This window comes from Halichondria panicea, chromosome 9, assembly GCF_963675165.1.
Source record: "Halichondria panicea chromosome 9, odHalPani1.1, whole genome shotgun sequence".
NCBI lineage: Eukaryota > Metazoa > Porifera > Demospongiae > Suberitida > Halichondriidae > Halichondria > Halichondria panicea.
The window spans coordinates 836,701-852,523 of NC_087385.1; the positions used below are offsets into that span (position 1 = coordinate 836,701).

Sequence of the window (15,823 nt, forward strand, 5' to 3'; positions counted from 1 at the left end):
GCGTCCAATTGTCTCATCCTCTCCTCATTGCGACCAGCCATGCCGTCCACATCCAGGGTAGCTACAGAGAACTGGGACTGACCACCTACAGGGAAATTAAGGAAACAGTAAAACAGATTACGTGTTAGCAAAGATATCTCAATGAAGTGAAGACATGGATGACTATTATGGTAGGCATGTCATGCTGTGACGGTAATTAACAGTGTACAGTAATACCTACATGTACATCTTAATCAGTTTTAAGGCAACATAATGTAGTTTCCATTCTACACAATGATAAATACACACACTGTCATGAGCAATCTTTACACATTGTACGACATGCTCTGCAACTAGACTAGACCTAGACCTATAATATTGCCCATTGACAGGCCTATGGGTATAAGCTGTATGTGCAATATTCCTAGTATTCCTAGTTACACTCACCTACTCCTGCAGCGCTAGACAACCTTCAGATCTCTACACCTCCTCCAGCTAGCCATTTTGGGAGTGCATGGGCTCTCCTCATAACCTTTGCAATAGTGGGGGCGTGGCTGGTATGCAAGATCAACAGAACTCCAACAACAATAGCAGCTCTCTGATATCTCTGAGGGAGTGTTCTACTGTCCATGACTTGTAAGTTGAAATGCTGTGTCTCATTGCTGCTATAGATATACAGAGTTCATGTAAGTCATGTGATGGTTGTTGATCTGGTTAGGTCCTATAGCTAGCATGCATAGTCTCAGTCCAGGCTCAACCAATGATTGTGTGTGTGTGTGTGATGGCATAAACACTGTCTCATGATCACTCCTGTGCAGGTAATGGATGCTCCAGTTGAACCATCACCTCGTCGGAGTCAATTCTCTGCGGTTGACGGACACCATTACTTGTGGAGGGGGGTTAGTCCAGGACCGAGGGGGTCTAACATCATTGCTGTGTATGATCCAAGCACTGAGCTGTGGAGCCTCTTGCCCACCACTGGACCTCTACCCCCTGGAGAGCATGGTGGTTGCTCTGTTTGTGTAGGTCGTTGCCTGTACACCTTTGGTGGTAAGGATGGGTCTTCTTACTTCAATGACATGAGCAAGCTTGATCTGGACACTCTCCAGTGGACCAAAGTTCAAACCTCTGGTAGTCAGCCTATGAAAAAGGCTTTCTGTGGACTTGTCCGTGTGAATGAGAGAACTCTGTGCTGCTTTGGAGGATTCGGTATTGAGGGCACCACACAACCAGGATCAACATTCACCAAGACTGGTGGATACACAAACGAGTTCCATTTCTTTGACACGCAGAATGGTAACTTTTATCAATGTGCACATTCGCTGTATGTTTTCATTGCATACACTTATAGGGTATCTAGCTACTGGTGGGCGGAGTCCCACCCTCACTCACATAGGAAACCATGTTCACTTTCATATCAATCAATGTTATAAGGATGATGTAACATTGTACCATTCTCTAAATTGCCCCACCCCCACTTCCAGGTGTCTGGTCGTCCCCTGAGCTCATAGGAGAGAGACCTCTTTCCTGTGACTTCACCTTCACCATGGTGGACCAGCACAGGGCAGTCCTCTTTGGAGGGTACCAACCTGGCCGTGGTGAGGTTAATGAAATCTACATTTTTGATTTCCAGACCATGGTGAGTTGGAATTAGTACTGCCACATTGAAATGCACAGTACTGTGTGTTCACTGTGTATAGGAGGTCACTAAGGTGAAGCCAGTACAGGGAGAGCCATGGCCAGTGGAGAGGTCATTCCATGCTGCCTGTTGTCTCAACTATGGCCAGGACCACCCTCAACTACTGGTGTACGGAGGACTGGGTAATAGCAGCAAGGCACTGGGGGACATGTGGATACTGGATGTAGACACTGTCCAGTGGACAGAGGTGAGTCTTGTCTTATTATGAACTGTTAGTGTACGTGTAGTAAATGGACGTAATAAAGAGATATGAGACATTCATTTACAACTTTGAAGTCTAGGGGATGTTAAATACTTGTGCTATGAACACACCTTTACTGTATTATATCACGTTGTCAAGGTTACAAGCGTGTAATAAAAGTCATACAGTCCCTTCCGTACACGGTCGCGTAGCCTCGAGGCATAATTTGGTAAAGGGTCACTGTAATATAAAACACATAGCCTTGAGACTCCTCGTGTTGTAATGTTATATTTATTTCATACAGTACATGGATTATCTGATGATCTGTTCAGAATACACAGTACTACTGTACACTCAACATTTATTTATCATTATTTTTTGTGCCTCCAGGTGACACCTCCTGAGTCAATGACACCACGTTACTACCACTCCATCACTGCCACCAGTCTGGGACCAGAACTCACTGAGGTCCTCGTGTTTGGAGGCAAGCGGGAGAGCCTGGGAGATGCCATTGCTGAGTCCACCATACTGAGATTTGGTGAGCAGCTACTAGTACATGTAGCCATGGCAACTATTGTCTGATAGACAAGTACACACAATACATGTGTCAATGACTCTGAATGCATATACTGTTACATTTGTTCCTTAATCCCCCCTACAGAGTTGACTGGACCCTCAGCGTCTGTTGCTGGACCCTCGGCTGGGAGGTGGGCTCTCGTGGATGTAGCCCACAACGACACTAGAGGCTCCACCCAGCGACTGAGTGAGAAGAGGATCAGACAAGCAACTGCTCGTGCCTCATCAGTCAGTGAGACCAGCGACCACTCCTCTCAAGATCGGGTGAGGGCTCTGGAACAACAGTTACGAGCAGCAGAGCAGAGAGAGCACGACACTCAATGTCACCACCAACTACAGTTGCAAGAGAAGGATCGTGAATTAGCTTTAAAAGATTGTGAATTGACCAAAGCCAATCGTCGTCATGGAGATGCGGAGGAAAGAGCACAGCTGGCAGAGCAAAGAATGCAAGCTACACAATTACTTTTACAAGTGAAAGATCGAGAATTGGCTGAGGCCAACAGGAGAAAAGCTGACCTGTTTGCTCGAATCACAGCTCTAGAGAGGGAGTTAGAAGGCAAGACGAAAGAGTTGGCAGCACACAACACAGAGGTGTGGAGGATTCCGGCCAACAGAGTGATCATTGGCAGGAGAATTGGCAAAGGAGGGTGGGGGGAGGTGCTGGAGGGAACAGTGAGCGTGGCCGTCAAGCGACTACACGAAGAAATTACTCTCCCAATCTACATCGAGAAAATGGAGAGAGAAATGAATCTATTGGCTGAAGTGCGACACCCAAACCTTGTGCAATTCATTGGTGCTATTTTTGATGTGCCAAACCAAGCCCATCGATCCCCTCCTCTCATCATCACCGAGCTTCTGGACATGAATCTCCGACAAGCGTACGAGAGGAATCAACTGGACCCAGGAAATCGTCTCTCGATCTTCATGGACATTGCCCTAGCTCTGAACTACCTGCACCAGCGCTACGATCCCATCATCCACCGTGATGTGAGTGCTCCCAACGTCCTCCTCCAGCAAATGCCCAACCACCAGTGGAAGGGGAAGGTCTCTGACCTGGGCTCAGCCAACTTCCTGCAGCATGCTCATACGATGGGAGAGGGGGCCATAATCTACTCCCCTCCTGAAGCCATCCCTCAAGCCTTTGATCCTCTCACTCCACCTCTGAGACAGTCTGTCAAGATCGATGTGTACAGCTACGGCATTGTCCTCTGTGAGGTGACCGCTAGTCGATTCCCAAGTGCTGAACATTATCGAGACATGATTCTCCAAGTACAGAGGCAGCATCCTGCAGTGTACGAGCTGATACTCCACTGCACTAAGAGAGAGCCCAGCCATCGACCCAGCATGGCACAGGTGATGGTGGAACTGAACAAAATAGCACCCTTTTAACTATGAACAATGTATATACGGTGAACACTTATCTATAGTATAGCTTCCTTTTTAGTTTAGGTTGTAATTGATAATGGGACTCTGTGTTATACGACACACTAATTTGAACACTTATAATTATTTAGTAGCTAGCTTCTTGAATTAATATTGATTTTTAATTACTAGAAGTTTATTTTTAGCTTTGGCTTTTGTAGTGTGTGTTTGCACTCTCCTATTATGATGATTACTATTGACTTTATCTCAGTCTCATGCTAATCAATATTACCGTTCACAATAATTATGATGAGTGGTATGGGCAAACGTTATTCACATAATTAGAACAATAGCAGTAACCACAAAACCAGTCCATAAATACAATCAAAGCGGTGAATATAGAGTTCCTAAGAGTGTCACTGTTGAGAGCAGCCCACCCTCTGTGCCCCGCCCACTCCTTCATCCTCCTCATTTTCATCATATATGGCTCCACCCCCTTGTGCCCCGCCCACTCCCCTCGTCCCCTCACTCTCTATCATATCCGCTTCCTCTGCCTCTGGGTCCAATGCTGGTGGGTCAGGTCCTGTGGGCAGGAGACACTCCAACTCCTGTGTGTATGTGTGTGTGTGTGTGTGTGTGTGTGTGTGGGTGGTGTGTGTGTGTGTGGGTGTGTGTGTGTGTGGGGGGGGGGTAGAGTACATTGCTATACAGTGGGGGCCTGTGTATTGGATCAGTATACCAACTACTTCACAAAGACACCTTAATTATAGAAGACAAGGTGGTACAGCATAAAGATATTGCATGTATACAGTGGGGGCCTGTGTATTGAGAGGCTGCCTACACTGCACACACATATCACATGATTATAGCCACTGCTAGTTGACTCTCCTCCAGGAAACCAGAGTCAGGGAATTGGATGGTGAACTGAACATAGAGGTTGCCCTTGACATGAGGCCTCCTGAACACAGGCATCCCCTCACCCTCCAGACCCTGAACACACACACACACACACACACACACACACACACACACACACACACACACACACACACACACACACACACACACACACACACACACACACACACACACACACACACACACACACACACACACACACACACACACACACACACACACACACACACACACACACACACACACACACACACACACACACACACACACACACACACACACACACACACACACACACACACACACACACACACACACACACACACACACACACACACACACACACACACACACACACACACACACACACACACACACACACACACACACACACACACACACACACACACACACACACACACACACACACACACACACACACACACACACACACACATTGTAAACTCAATTGATACTACTTTCAGTATGTTGTAATTAGATTGGCAGAGTTTTCGTAGCTTTTTAGCAACTGTACATGTACCTACGTACAATACTGCCCACACAACACAACCACTGTTAGTATTAATTGCACATAACCACAAGACTATAAATACATACACATGAAGTGAAAACAGAAATAACAAGATCAAAAGTCCTATACCTAACCCTAATTATATGACCCGTTCCAAATTTGGGAATTAAGCATCTGAAAGAGCTTCTTCTCTAAAATGATATCATCAAAGTTCATATTTGAGTGATAAAACTACCGTATAGCGGGTATATTTCGAGGGTATACACTTTCGCAAATTGACCGTTTAAAAGGTTTTCGGGAATTCAGAATAGCAGTCTTTCTGCAGCGTGTATGCGTGCGATATTAAATTCGTGGGAATAAATGTTCGCGGTAGATGCTTGATCAGCGAAAACCACGAACATTTATACCCTCGAAATATCCGCTATACGGTATTTGCCAATTTGGCCACACCACCTCTACAGTGTATTGAAGAACAAGAAGGATGTCACTATATATATAAGATAGCCATGCCAGTACACCTCAATGAACCTCTCTCCTTTGCACTGGTACTCTTAGCTATCACTTTCAATTCAGTTGCCTTGGTTCTCATGGATAATAACAAGGGTGTATACGACCTTAATAAATAGCCTAAGTCTTGTTAAAGCTGCCAGATCAACAGTCCTAAGGTACCTCACTCTAACACATGTCCCCTCAGCTTGTAAGGCTGGGACACACTATAATAGCTTGTATGTACACTCCTCTCAAAGGCAGCCCTATACACAATCCTCCTCCTACCAGCCACCTACTCACCTGGTGACAGCACTGCTCCTGGTGACCTGGACACACTCACGTTCCTCCCGTCCAGGGGGTACAGAGTGCAAGTGAAGCCGCACAAGGCCTCCCTTAAACTGATGCTCTTCTTCACAAACAGGTCACAGTCCACTCTCCTGTAGTCGGTGTGATCCAGCTGCTGCAAGATGTGAAGATAAAAGTATTTACCAATTTGACCACACCATGGATAATAGCCCATAGACCAAGGCCAAAAAATGACATTATGGCCCCATCCAAATGCTGGATTGATAATTTAAAAGACCTCTTTCTAAGCTTTCAGAAAATCATACAATTTTTGACATTGGATTAACGGTAGGAAAGTTATGTCTGTTAAAAGATGTTCAACTACAACCCCCCTCACGTTTAATTGAATATGATCGCAACAGTTTAGTAATGCTGAGATTAGGTGATGATAACATTACAGGGTACACAGGTCTTACAATGTGTGGATAGAGCTGCCATTCTACAGTGCTTGCAGTCTAGAGAGTAGATTACCACACATTTGTGAGTAGTTGTACTTACCTTGTCACTATGGTCGTCACCAGCAGTGTTCTGAAGAGACAAGACATAAAGTGTTTAGTTCACACGAGTTCAGAGGTTAAATAATAATGTAACACGTAGGAAACAAAAATTATTATAATTATACGCTAACATCACGTGACTAGTACGATCTTTAGTTAATCATGGTATGTGTCGAAAATGGGTTGAACCATAGATAGAACAGTAGGAAGGATTGGAAACGAATGTTTGCGTGAAACACTCCGCGTTATAGGGTGTGGCTAAAACTACAAAGGATTAATCCTGTCTTGACTGCCATACAATGTGCTGTACATAGAAATGATTGTTGTTAAAAACGATTGATGTCAAAACTTCAAGTCTAAATTAACTGAATTAATGGCTGCCATCAGCAGAGCTTTGCAGCTCTCTTCTCACTCTTGCAGCTACCAATAGCTAGCGTTCTAGTGCAGAGCTAACTACTAAGTAGAGTAGTAACACTCGGTAAACAATTTTGGCTACGTGCTCTTCTGAAAAGGCTGCAATGGCATTCCAAGTAAGCAAAACTAGCAAAAACGAAGCATTTTTTGCAAATCCACAAATTGAAAACATGGCTAGAAGCCTATAGAAACTCTTACTTGCACTTCATTGATCCTTGAGCAGCTGTAGCAGTCTACACAGACAGACACACAAACACACTACCGTATCCCTCGCTTGCGCATGCGCACCGAGGCATAGTAAATGCTATACAAGAAGGAATAGCACTTACTACTATGAAGTTGTGGGAAGTCAAGGCCCGTGGTGTGTCTGAAAGTATACTACAGCAGTTTTGAAGGACTATACTGCAAACATTTATGAACTGTTATTATTTACGGTACAGCTTATATCCATGCATAGCATGAAGCCATTCTATATAGCACTTAGATACATAATAACCAAGTCAAGTTTCCGCTTCACAGCAGGGAAAGAGAAAAGTTGACATGGAGTAAGCTAAACTCAACAAAAATTAAAAACGGAGTAAAAGACAACGGACTTAGTCAGTGGTGTAAACTTACTTCTCTAGAGTACCTCCCAGCCCCTGAGTGATCGCTAGTGGATAGGAGAGCTAGAAACAGTTGAAATATACATTCAACTAGAGTACGGTAAAACTAAGCGAGCGCAAAATCATAACGCGGAGTGTTTCACCGGTTTACACAGAGGGGCCTGCATGGTCGTTTCCAATCCCTCCTACTGTTCAATCTATGGTTGAACGTACCAACTGAAATAGCATTTTTTAAGCTTTCAGGATACCACAAAGTCACTGAAAGTAGGTAACCAGAAATAAATTAATTGGGCCTTTCAAAAATTGGCACTTGGGACCATCGTGGACCATCGTCCTGTAAGTGGCTGCTTATTCACTACTGCATTATGCTCAGTATTCACTGGAGAATTGTGCTCCCTTTTGTAGGTGGACAGAGTGTATTTTGAAGTGGAGCTGCCAAGGACTAGTGGACTCCCTAACACCTCCATGTTTGTCTCCAAGGTGACCGCCCGGGGAAACACTTTATGCACTGGAGTGTATAATGCATACCATACCATACAGTGGAACCTTGTAACATTGGGGGATAAGATATTGGCCATTATACAGAGGTGTCCTTTGTTGAGGGGTTGTTTTGTACTGGGTACTTGACCTTTTATTTATATCTGCTGTTTGTCTTTCTGCAGAATGGTTGTTAAGTTCCACTGTATTATACGATTATTATATTACATGTCATAACAAAGTACATGAACCTAATACGAATATAGGAGTGGTGTGTTGGACGGACGGTCGATTATATTGCTCAGAGATTCAAACTAAAGAACGACAATCACAAAGCACATGCTTAAGTAAGTGAGACCACTAATACACTAACTGTTTGAGTGGCTCCTAGGTACTAGTTACAGGGAACTCCCACGCCCATAAGTGAATTACCTTAAGGACACTATTTTAAACGGGTACTAAATTTGGCGGTTTGGAGACCTACCAATTTGGCAGGTACTAATTTTAGCTATTTCATAATTCAGTTTCCAAATTTTTTAATTAGCGATAGGAATAATTATCACACACAATTGAATTGAATGAATTAGCTAGTGTCACAAACAATGCATTCAAAAGGGTCCTCTGGTGGTAAAACAGTTGTTCCATCCAATAGTCCTGATATGCCAGCCTTCATCCATCCATTATATATGACTTTTCTTCCTTTCTCAGTTGAAAAGAAGTTATACAAGTTAACTAACCATTGGGCATGGAGTGGTTTAATCACTGAAAGACGAAAGTCAACTTCAACATCTTCAAGAATACACTACTAAACTAGTACTATACTGTACGTACATATACATGTATTATATTTGTTGTACTAGACCTATAATGATAGCTAATAGACTACTTCCATTTAAACGAATTTTAAAAATTTCTTTGGTTAAATAAAAGTATGCGAGTACTTATATTAGCGGTTTGGGTCGTTCTCGCTAAAAACGCTAAATTTAATACCCGTTTATAATAGTGACCTTAAGGTATCATCAGCCACTTCTGTAGAGTTAGTTTTGATTTGGAAAAAAAACTTCCGTGTCTTATTGATTTTCTTGGTTTGCATTGCCTGCACCACCAACTAACTTGATCAGACACATCACGTCGTGGTTTTTTGGACATTGGGATGTTACACCTATTGTGAATGGTCGTATATAATTTGTTGCTGCTACATTGCTTATTAATTTTTATTAACAGTTGCTGCTACATTGCTTATAATTAATAATTGATTTTTATTATTTATAATTATTTATCAGTCAACTCATGGTTGGTTATACCTTGAGCAATCACAGGTAGATGCCAGCAAGTGTCTCTGTCTTAAATACTGGATGATACCTGCCACTCCACCAAACAACACTGGTCCTATCACCAAAAAAGACATAGTTTGTATTCTACTTCTTCAATTTCGCGGTAAACTTGCAGCAAGCACATGGCTTCCTGTGTCCCGCCCACTCCCGCCCACACGTTTATGAATCTAATTAGCGAGGTGCCGTATATGACACCTGATCCTAATTTTTATTGCTTTTTAGTAAATTAATATCACTGCTTTTTAGTAAACATCACTGCTTTTTAATAAGTATCACTGCTTTTTACTAAACATCACTGCTTTTTACTAAATATCACTGTTTTTTACTAAATATCACTGCTTTTTACTAAAATAATATCACTGCTTTTTAGTAAACTAAACATCACTGTTTTGCACTGCTTTTTATTAGTCTGGCCCCAGACCACTCCCTTGCACGTGATCTGACATGTGCCAGGGAGAGGGTCTGGCATTTAGAGTCACTTTTCTTGGTTCAGATGTCAAAATTTGACATCTCCAATCAGATTCGCAAGAATGCAATTAAACTGTCACATGATTCCACTTCACAGAGGAGGTTGATAGTACTTGACCTTTGTCATTTTTAAAACTATGCCAGTAGGCAATGGCTAACTTAAATTCCTGTATACATCAACTAAAAATGTTATTTCAAGTACAGAGAATCTTTCAAATTTCACTAAATCTGTATAGGAGTAGAGATAATAGCCAGCCAGTTTTACCATCATCACCACGCCCATTTTCGACACCCCCGGTACGATATAGGTTGACCTTTGACCTTTAATTAGAGATGTCAGACCAGAAGTAGTGCGTGGGCGTATTTTCATACAGTAATTCAATGGTAAAAAACGGAACCAGAATGTGAGTGAACAAGAAGGGCTTTCCGCAAGCCCTGGAAGAGTCTAGCAAACAACAGCTGTTCCCAGGGGTAAAAAATAGCGTAGAATTTGATTTTTATAACAGTTTTTATGATTTTAGCTGTCGTAACTTAGCTAGGTCTGGACTCACCGCTAAGTTACCAACTCAGTACTGGTTTACAGTTGACAGTTTAATAGAGACTAAAAACATTGAGAACACGCGTACATAAATAGTACACATAGAACAGGAAGTAAACTAAACCACAACATTCCTCCTTCCTTTAGTGAGGACTCACAAAATTAACTAATGACAAAAATCATTCAACTAATGACAAAACAATACCAATAAAATACCAGTTTCCAATCAATAACTACCATTTAGGTTCATATCGATCCACAGTCTTACGGTTACGCTTAGGATATACTTTAATCGCAGTTGCAGGTTTTGAGACAACACCTTGACTAGGGACGTCGACAGGTGGTTCTACACCAACTTCAGGTAAAGGGGAGCTGTTTCCAGGAGTACTATCAGCTTGAGGTGCATACGGTGTGGTCAATTCGTCAGGAAGAATTGCATTCGGAATAGGGACCTCTTCTGGCTCGGTAGGTTCGTCTACTGTTCGGTTCCGAACCTGGTCCACATGACACCTTCGCACTTGACCATTCTGCATCTTCGCTCGAAACGATACTGGTCCTGTCTTTTCCTGTATCACACCCGGTAACCAACGATTTCCTGACTGGTAATTTCTGACATACACCAGGTCTCCGGGCTCAAAACTTCTTTCGCGAGCACGGTTGTCGTGTTGTTTCACCTGTTTTGCTTGTTGACGTTCAACTCTCTCTGCTGTGTTCGGTTTAAGCAGATCTAGACGAGATCGTGGTCGACGACCTAACAAAAGTTCACTTGGGGATTGTCCAGTGGTTGACTGTGCAGTTAACCTGTAAGCAAATAACACCGTTGCAAGTCTACTGCGCATCGAACCTTTTGTTTCCTTCTTAAGTCCCTTCTTAACTACTTGCACTGCTCGTTCAGCCAGGCCATTTGTAGAGGGGTGATAAGGGGCAGACAGAATTTGGTTGATACCATTTTTCTTCAGGAATCCTTTGAATTCTGCACTAGTGAAACATGTGCCATTGTCAGACACAACACACTCTGGTAGGCCAAATTGAGAAAACAAAAACCGTAGTTCTTCGATCACTACTCGGGATGTCGAGCCAGATGTTGGAATTGCTTCAATCCATTTTGAATGGGCATCAATGATAATCAAAAACATTTGTCCGTGAATGGGACCAGCATAATCGATATGCAATCTGGCCCACGGGCGTGTAGGCCAAGCCCAAGGATGGAGTGGGGCAACAGGTGGTTTTGACTGTTGTTGTTGACAGGGAATGCAATCTTGTACCGTCTCTTCGACGTCTTTCGAAATACCAGGCCACCACACATACATACGCGATAGTCCTTTCATGCGAGTGGTGCCAGGATGTCCTTCGTGCAGTTGTACGAGCACATCACCTCGGTAGGTCTTGGGTACCACCACACGATTTCCCCACAGTGTACTGAAAGTTCTTCTCGTCGCTCATAAAAGGGCATTAGACTGGTTTCCATGGCGGAACGGTGTGGCCATCCTTGTTGCACATACTGGTGAATAGTAGAGAGTTCTGGGTCTCGTCTGGTAGCCTCTTTGATATGTGCAGCCGTGATCGGTGAGGAATCGAGATGTTCCAGTAAGAGCACCAGTTCTGGTGGTGTTCGGTCATCAGGAACAGTGTCAGTTAAGGGCAGACGACTCAAAGCATCTGCATTACCGTGAGCTGTAGTGTTTCGGAACTTCAGCTCGTACTCGTACATCGACAGTGCCAATGACCATCGACGAATCCTTGCGGAGGCTTGTAATGAGGTTGGTTTCTGTCCACTCAGCAGGCTCAATAACGGTTTGTGATCCGTAATTAGAGTGAATTTTCGACCAAATAGGTATGCATAGAATTTCTTTACTCCGAAAACACAGGACAGTCCTTCCTTTTCAAGCTGCGAGTAATTTCTTTCAGCCGAATTCAAAGTCCTAGAAGCATAGGCTATCGGTCTCTCGGTACCATCAGGCATTTGGTGAGCAAGTACGGCTCCAATTCCGTATGCAGAGGCATCGCAGGCCAGAACAATAGGTAATTGGGGGTTGTAATGAGCTAACAGATTTGTTGATGTCAGCAGCTGTTTCGACCTGTTAAAAGCAAGTTCTTGCTCAGATGACCATTCCCATGGCACATCTTTGTTTAACAGCTTGTACAATGGTGTTAAGCGAGTGGCTAGATTCGGTAGGAACTTCCCATAATAAGAAATCAATCCAATGTAGGACCTCAGTTCCGTCACATTGGTAGGGGTAGGTGCTTGCTGGACAGCACGGACTTTCTCAGGTAAGGGTCGGATACCCTTAGCGTCAACCAGGTGACCCAAAAACTCGACAGATGGAGCCATGAACGTGCACTTGCCTCGTTTGGCTCGCAAACCAGCTTCGGATAGGCGTTTCAACACTTCCTCGAGTGATTTCAGGTTCTCCGCTTCGGTTGCACTAGAGATCAAAATGTCGTCCAAATACACCACTACCCCAGCAATACCCTGTAGCAGGGTCTCCATGGTCTTCTGAAAAATGCCAGGGGCTGATGACACTCCAAAAGGTAATCTCGTGTATTGGAACAACCCTTTTAGGGTGTTGATTACCACATAGTTCTGAGATTGGGTGTCAAGCTTTAACTGTTGATAAGCTTGTGTCAGATCTAATTTAGTAAAGATCTTTCCGTCAGCCAGGGTTGCAAATAAATCTTCCACCTTCGGCAGGGGGTAACGATGGAGTTTAGAAACGGGGTTAACTGTCATTCGGAAATCGCCACATATTCTCACACTCGTTCGATCACTCTTTAACACTGCCACAATTGGTGCGGCCCATTCAGCATAGTCCACGGGCTTCAGAGTGCCTTCCTGAACCAGCCTCTCCAGTTCCTCTTCAACTTTCGTTCGCATAGCATATGGAAGACGTCTGGCTTTGTTAAAACGGGGAACAGCATCAGCGTCCACTACAAGGGAGGCTTCTTGTCCCTGGTACGTACCCAGTCCTTTCTGGAACACATCGGGGTACTTGGCCAGTAAGTCCTGTAAACCTGGAGCTTGGGTATAGTGAATGTTAGACCAATTCAACTTAATAGCATTTAGCCAGTTCCTGCCAAACAACAAAGGTCCATTCCCTTGAACAACAACAAGAGGTAAGGTCACCTTTTTGTTATCATACACAACCTCAACATCAAAGCTTCCCATTACTACAAGGGGTTCCTTTGAGTAGGTCTGTAAGTTGATATCAGATGGGTCTAAGCTCCTCCCTGGCCACAACTGTTTGTACTGTGACTCTGATACTAGAGATACTGAGGCACCTGTGTCTAGTTCCATACACACAGTAGTACCCTCTATACTCACGGGTACTTTTATTGGGGGCTGGTAGATCCTGTGGATTCCTCCAACTTCTTCTACCATCAGCAGGAAGTCTTCGTCATCTGATTCTCCAGACTCTCTTGCTTGGTTTATTCCAGCCCTTTTCTTATACTTGTCATGTCGAGGGAACTTCTTCGGGTTTGGGCGTCCCTTGGCAGCTCGACACATCTTTTGCAAGTGTCCCACTTTATGACATCCTCTACACACAAAGTCCTTGTACGGGCAGTCATTGCCACTGTGACTCGTCTTGCCACATCGATAACACTTCGAGTTAGTTTTAATCGGTTTCGGCGTCTGTTTCTGGACATAATGTACTCCTTCTTTATGGGATTCGCTTCCCATCTCACGAAGGTTCTTCTCTGCAGTCTCAGAACCTTGAGCAATCTGAATAGCCGTAGCCAATGTCAGCTCTCGTTCTGCTAGCAGCTTCTTCTGTATGTAGGTGTCCTTGACTCCCCACACTAGCCTGTCACGTAGCACTTTGTCCAATGCAGCACCGTAATTACAAAATTCGGCTAGCTTCCTCAGCGCAGCTACATAGTCAGCAATAGACTCTCCTTCTTTCTTCGCTCTAGAGTTGAATCGGAAACGTTGCATGACTTCGGTAGGCCTCGGACTGTAGTGTGCAGTAAGCACTTCCACCAGCTCCTCAAATGTTTTCTCTGCAGGCCTTGCTGGTGCAATTAGACTTCGCAGCAGATTGTAGGCACTACGGCCCACTACTGCGAGAAAGGTAGCTCTCTTCTTCACAGCACTACCATCTCCAGTGATATCGTTCGCAACAAAAAACTGTTCGAGTCTCTCCACATACTGCGGCCATTCCTCCAACGCTGGATCGAATTGCTCGAGGTGCCCAAGCAGTCCTGTAGCCATCATAGAGTTCTAACTCCTCGTCGCCAATTTATGTCGTAACTTAGCTAGGTCTGGACTCACCGCTAAGTTACCAACTCAGTACTGGTTTACAGTTGACAGTTTAATAGAGACTAAAAACATTGAGAACACGCGTACATAAATAGTACACATAGAACAGGAAGTAAACTAAACCACAACATTAGCATTTGATGCTTGTTTTGTGTGTGATTTTTTCTCAAAGGTGATCATCATTTTGGCAACCAAACATGAAAATGAACAAAAACACAAGTGAGCATGTCTTTCATCTCTAACTCTCTCCAGATTATGCAAAAAGTTGCTACAATAAGCTTTTATTTCTTGCGGAATCACATATTGCATGGATAGATGGGTGGAGCTGAGAATAGAAATGCAGTAAAATCAAGCCAAGTGTACCAATAGATGTATTTATTTCTTAGAAGTTACTGAAAGTAATTATTGAAGCAATCTGAAAGCCTCTGTTGAAAAGAAACAAGAAAGATTGGAGAGAATTCCAAGGACAACAATGTAATCTATTAAAACTATTAAATTGCAAGAACTGATTCAATTTGCACACAAAACAAGACAAGAGTAATCTACTGTATTAATTAGAAGCTATCAACAGAGTTGTATCATAGATTTATAGTTGTATGGCCTTAAATCTACATCACACTAAAAACTAATTATTTAGACCAAATGAAATTGACAGAAAAGTTGCTTATAAAGATCAAGAAACAGATACAAGCGTAAGGTGAACATTGATGAGAGTTCTAAAACATGATACAATATACTGAAAAGATAGTATGGTTACTTTAAATCCAAAAGAACTCTCTGAAGCAGGAGACATCACACTATTATAGGGACATCATAAAGATATACATTACAGAAACATTATAAACTTCATAATAAATATCAAATGGTTACAATGTTAACTCCTGAGTCCTGAGTGTCCATTTCATACTTTTTTAAAAGAGAATAGACCAAGCGGTTCAGCAGATATGCTAACTTTAAGATCATTTCCGGTATTAACTAGCCTCAATTCCCGGCCGCTTGAACAAGGCGGCCTGGTATACCTTGTATGCGCATGCGTGTACATTACCCCAAAAGGGGGTAATCCGTGTATTTGTGGATACTGTCAGTAAAATAAACCGTATACTATTTGTATTCTGATTTACAGTCCGTTACATAGAAGTATTGTGTAAAGATGA

General features: G+C 43.2%; 1 protein-coding gene and 1 long non-coding RNA gene across 2 annotated transcripts; one reads left to right on the forward strand and one right to left on the reverse strand.

The window, feature by feature from the left end:
• Window positions 1-506: 506 nt before the first annotated feature.
• LOC135340835 (uncharacterized) lies at window positions 507-4,062 on the forward strand. The gene is made up of 6 exons (XM_064537241.1): window positions 507-615; window positions 798-1,275; window positions 1,464-1,618; window positions 1,680-1,865; window positions 2,250-2,397; window positions 2,521-4,062. Exons 2-6 carry the CDS (start codon window positions 801-803, stop codon window positions 3,822-3,824), a joined length of 2,268 nt encoding a protein of 755 aa, XP_064393311.1. The 5' UTR covers window positions 507-615; window positions 798-800; the 3' UTR covers window positions 3,825-4,062.
• Window positions 4,063-4,085: 23 nt separating this feature from the next.
• LOC135340868 (uncharacterized) lies at window positions 4,086-6,682 on the reverse strand. The gene is made up of 3 exons (XR_010396460.1): window positions 6,580-6,682; window positions 6,037-6,196; window positions 4,086-4,405 (listed from the first exon to the last, which is right to left on the reverse strand). It is a non-coding gene; the product is annotated as an uncharacterized LOC135340868 (long non-coding RNA).
• Between the last annotated feature and the right edge of the window lie 9,141 nt (window positions 6,683-15,823).

Excerpts from the sequence above, each read along its gene's own strand:
- LOC135340835 (XM_064537241.1), top strand. The coding sequence starts at position 801 with ATGGATGCTCCAGTTGAACCATCACCTCGTCGGAGTCAATTCTCTGCG. Across the intron at positions 1,619-1,679 it reads TTTTTGATTTCCAGACCATG|GAGGTCACTAAGGTGAAGCC; the intron begins GTGAGTTGGAAT and ends CACTGTGTATAG. Across the intron at positions 2,398-2,520 it reads GTCCACCATACTGAGATTTG|AGTTGACTGGACCCTCAGCG; the intron begins GTGAGCAGCTAC and ends TCCCCCCTACAG.